General features: G+C 39.5%; 1 protein-coding gene across 1 annotated transcript in view; it reads left to right on the top strand.

Moving 5' to 3' along the window:
- Positions 1-4629, top strand: part of LOC106804874 (ADAMTS-like protein 3) — a 107107-nt gene that overhangs the window by 93927 nt on the left and 8551 nt on the right. Inside the window, exons 13-17 of the mRNA XM_014806242.1 lie at positions 163-234; positions 615-744; positions 1000-1164; positions 2151-2267; positions 2651-2798. Of these exons, the coding sequence (XP_014661728.1) occupies positions 163-234; positions 615-744; positions 1000-1164; positions 2151-2267; positions 2651-2798 (632 nt within the window). The remainder of the gene's footprint in view (positions 1-162; positions 235-614; positions 745-999; positions 1165-2150; positions 2268-2650; positions 2799-4629) is intronic.

Raw genomic sequence — 4629 nt, 5'->3', positions numbered from 1 at the left:
CAGGATAGGTCAGAAATGGGGTAACTTAGAATTGATTACATTTTGGTGGTCATCCGGATCCAATTAATTAATTAAATTTTCCACAGTGAGAGAATTGAGCTGCCTTGGCGGAAGTCTGCGCTCTCCGAGTGCTCTAGTTAACAATGTTATGTTTTTCTTTAGTGTTCAAAATCGTGCGACTATGGTGTGCAGGAGAGAGCCGTACATTGCAGACAAGTGAAGAGACTAGGCCAGGTAAGTTATACTATATTTATATATTTTACATATATATAATAATTAATATAATATTATAATATTAATTAATTAATAATATATTTATAATAAATATGTAATAATTACTTGATATACTTAATATATCACCAAGCATAAATAAACCAACCGAAATGAAAATACCAAACTAAGCTTTTTAATAACGATTCTATTAATGACTAGGTGTAGTGTGTGTATGATATTACGAATTTCCGAACACAGCTGCACGAGAGCCTCAAACAACGTAGACAGTTTTGATCAAAGAGTTAATAGTTTATTGTTCCAGCGGGTTATACCTATAATATTATATAACTTGCTCAAAATTTATTCTTGGTCATTAACGTAACCGATGATTCTCTCACTAGGTCGTGTTCCTGCCTCCTGACTCCTGCCCGACTGAGAAACCCACAAGCCTACAAGCTTGCTTCTTGGATAGTTGCCCGGGAAAGACAACGAGCTATTTCACTACAACTCCTGCGACTTATATCCAATCCGGTGCGAAACCGAACGCAAATGTTATCTTTGCTAGAAACTAACTCTGGTCTATGATTACACCTCGTGGCTATAACCAAAGTGTGCTATATTTCCTGTTTTATTAGGTTATTTGGTTGAGCAGGTAAGATATTGAATTACCCGTGCAGCAACACTACGCGCTGGTTATTTTTATCACATATATCTTGTAATTGTCGTTGGGTAGAATTACGACAAATATAATAGTGGAACTTAATACTGGAAACATTTTGACTGCAGGACACATGAAGAAGTTGATTTTGAAAGCAAAAGGCCACGCCATTATTCTCGAGGGCACTAACGTAAAGATAAAGTGTCCTGGAAAGAAAGGTCACGATGACGTTTCGTGGGCAAAGAATGGCATTGTCATTCGAACTCTAAGCCACGTCAGGATCTCTAAAAACGGTAACTAAAAGTACTTTGCCTATGTGATTTCTCTATCTCGCTTTCTGTCACTATATATATATATATATATATATATATATAATAATATATATATATTTATATATATATACATAGGTGTGTAATCCGCATAATATACACATCAAAGATATGTAGGTTCTTCTACGAGATTACGGGATGATTTTTACTGTCCGTCTTGCTGGCGTCTGCGCATATATGCTTGCTCCACTCACTCCCAGGCACGGGAGTATACTACCAGCACGCGCCATGCTTGTGATTTTATTTATATTAGGCGCGTTCACACTGGCGGGAATTAGCGGGATGCAAATCTCGGTTTTTGCATCGCGATCGAGTGAACGCAAAAATCTCACTAAGTATCGCGATCAGCATCGCGCTGCAAATCGCACTTTTGACTGCGATTATTTGGAATTAGCGAGATTAATTGCACCGCGGCGTGTGTGTGAACGCTCGCGCAAATAATCCCGGTATTTTCTATCCCATCATTCCAAGCGATCGTATCAACATCCGGCAGTGAGCATGCGCACTTCGATTTATAGAGTTATCCCGCTCGGCGATTAGCGAGATATTTCCACCTGTGTGAACAACGACACAATTATCTCGGTATTTCCATCGCGATTAGCATCGCGGTTTTTCTTGTGTGTGAACACGCCTATTGCGTGTGATTCAATCATGTATTCATTGCGCAGATTCTAGTCCGTGGTGAGTGCAATTCACGCGTTACTCTTCAGGCGTGCGATCATTCACAAGGTGCACTCATGTCGTTAGTAGACAGGTACCTTTTTGATTTCCACCCAGGGGCTTCTTCTTCTTCTTTTTCTTCTTTGTCGTAGTCTCTCGCGGATGGTACACGCTGAGACGTCAGCTATGGGCTGACCTTCCTGTTGATGATTCTTCTCCACCTTCCTCAATCGGCCGTATCATCCACCGTTACTCTAATCCACCCTCCATCTAATTCTATTTCCACCCAGGTGCGCTGCGCATCAAATCTGCGACTAAACACGACGCTGGTGAGTACACGTGCATAGCCGGAAGCAAGCGTCGCCACATCACGCTCAACTTTAGAACCGTGGACGTCGACGGAGAAGGTAAACTAACAACAGTGACGTCAGCGCCATGACGTCAGCATCGATCGATCGCTAATGCAAACATTGGCGTGGGCGCTTGCGTAGCAGCTCCGAACCGTACTAATGAAATTTATCCCGCGTGCATACGAAACATAATAACAATTACGCAATTAGGTAATTATGATAATTAAATTTGCACGGCGAGCATATTAAAATAACAATAATTGTACTAACTAAACACAGTAGTCATATAGCAGTGCATATTTTAGTGGCTATGATCGGTAATAAAAATTGTAATTTGGGCAAGTGATACTATTTAAAAAATTAGGAAAACGGAAAGAATTATTTGTCTCTGATGGTAAATACTTCATTTGTTTGCTCAATTTTATTTTTTTTCACGACAGGAAAGATCAAGAACGTTACATACAACTCGAAAACGTTGAATGCTAACAGGACTATGATAAATGAAAATATCATTCCCACCATTCACAACGAGAGAATCGATGTAACTGAACCTAATGAAATTCTCGAAGACAAGGATAGCTACAGCAGGTGAGCTCCTGACATGTCAAAATCTCATGAAACTAGCCATGGAGTCTTAATAGTTTGGGTTTGTAATGATTTTAGTAGGTTCTTTTCACACGTTTACATAAATAGTTATTGTAACAGAATTATTCAAATTCCAATAGCATTGACATGAAACTCATCAATGTTTCTTTCCAATTCAAAAAACAGTTTTTTCATTTTTAGCTTGCCTTGACATCGTCAAGATGAGCTATTGCCATGGGGTGTCGTCCGTCTGTCCGTCCGTCCGTCCGTCCGTCCGTCCGTCAACATTTGGCTACGGTCAATGATAACTCAATAACCGCTTGACCCACATGTTTCAAATTGCTTATAGTTGTTACTCCTATGGGAGAAGTTTGAACGTCCTATTTTGGAGCACGCCAGTCGACCTACTTTCGAGCCATGTCCACTTTTTTTTAGCAGAAATGGAAATGGCCATAAGTCAGTTCAGGTTTAACGGATTTTGCTCATTTCTGGTATGTGAATGAATAAGAACTGGCCCCAAAACATATCATACGGGTATTTTGTTTGTTTTTTTAATTATGCAAATTAGGTAGATTTTAAAGGTCCTATTTTGGAGCACGCCAGTCAACCTACTTTCAAGCCACGCCCATTTTTTGGCAAAAATGAAAATGGCCATCTAGATTCATTCAATTTTGTTAAATTTTGGTTTATGAATGTGTAAGATTATCCCCAAATCAGTTGTTACTCCTATGGGAGAGAGGACAATGTCCTCTTACGTTTATATCGTCTAACTGGTTAACAACTACAATCATACCTATATACGTGTAATATTGCGTTTTAGATACTTCGTTACAGTAATTTGACTGGAATATTTTATTGTTTTTATTTGCGCGATATTCGAAAACCAAAATGGCGATCATTTAGGCGTAGCGCCATCTCTCGTTAAGATTTCAGACTTTATTTTCGCATCAAATTTATGTTATCAAATTAGACATTTATTTTCGCATCAAAACTTATGCATATTATTATCAAGAGTATATAATGGGAGATATGCCATATAATGGGAGTTACTCATATATACTCTTGCTTTATATATCCCCCCCTCCCTCTTCTATCACACCCAAGGTGAGCTACAGTGTCATTGACACTTTTATTCTTAATGTTGCTCTTAATTCATGTTTAAAAAGGGGTGAATCATCATAAGCATTATACTATAGGCCCTATTTTTGAGATTAATGTATCATACTGTGATCATTCTGTGATTTCCCATAAAGCTGGGTTTACACTACCAACTTCGCAATTTCGCAACTGACAATCGGCAGTGTAAACGCAGAAATTGCGCGTCCAACCGATCGATAGCAACTAGTTGGGAGATTAGAACATGTTCTAACAATTTCGCGAACTCGGAGTTGGCGAGTTGGACGTTTTTTGTCAGTATGATATCGTACGTGATTCAGAACGAGATGAGACGGAACTAGAGAGAGAAAAGCGGTACAACGAAAGCTTCACTGTGAGATTTTATGTGAGATATCAACCTGGTATCTGTGTGTTGGATTTAGTAAACCGTGGTGTATGTATGAATAATGCTTGTATCGCTGTGAGTACATATAAGACAGTGAGCAACAGGTGAGAGATAGGGGAAGAGAGGGGGAGGGAAAGAGTGAGAGCGAGAAAGAAAGAGAGAGAGAGAGAGAGAGAGAGACCGAAAGAAGAGAGAGAGAGAGAGAGAGAGAGAGAGGACGGCGACGAGAGAGAGAGAGAGAGATATATAGTAAGAAGAGAGAGAGAGAGAGAGAGAGAGAGAGAGAGAGAGAGAGAGAGAGAGAGAGAGAGAGACGAGTAACGTACGTACCGT

This window comes from Priapulus caudatus, unplaced genomic scaffold (assembly GCF_000485595.1).
Source record: "Priapulus caudatus unplaced genomic scaffold, Priapulus_caudatus-5.0.1 Scaffold91, whole genome shotgun sequence".
NCBI classification, from domain to species: Eukaryota; Metazoa; Priapulida; class Priapulimorpha; order Priapulimorphida; family Priapulidae; genus Priapulus; species Priapulus caudatus.
This window is presented reverse-complemented; position numbering and strand designations above follow the sequence as displayed.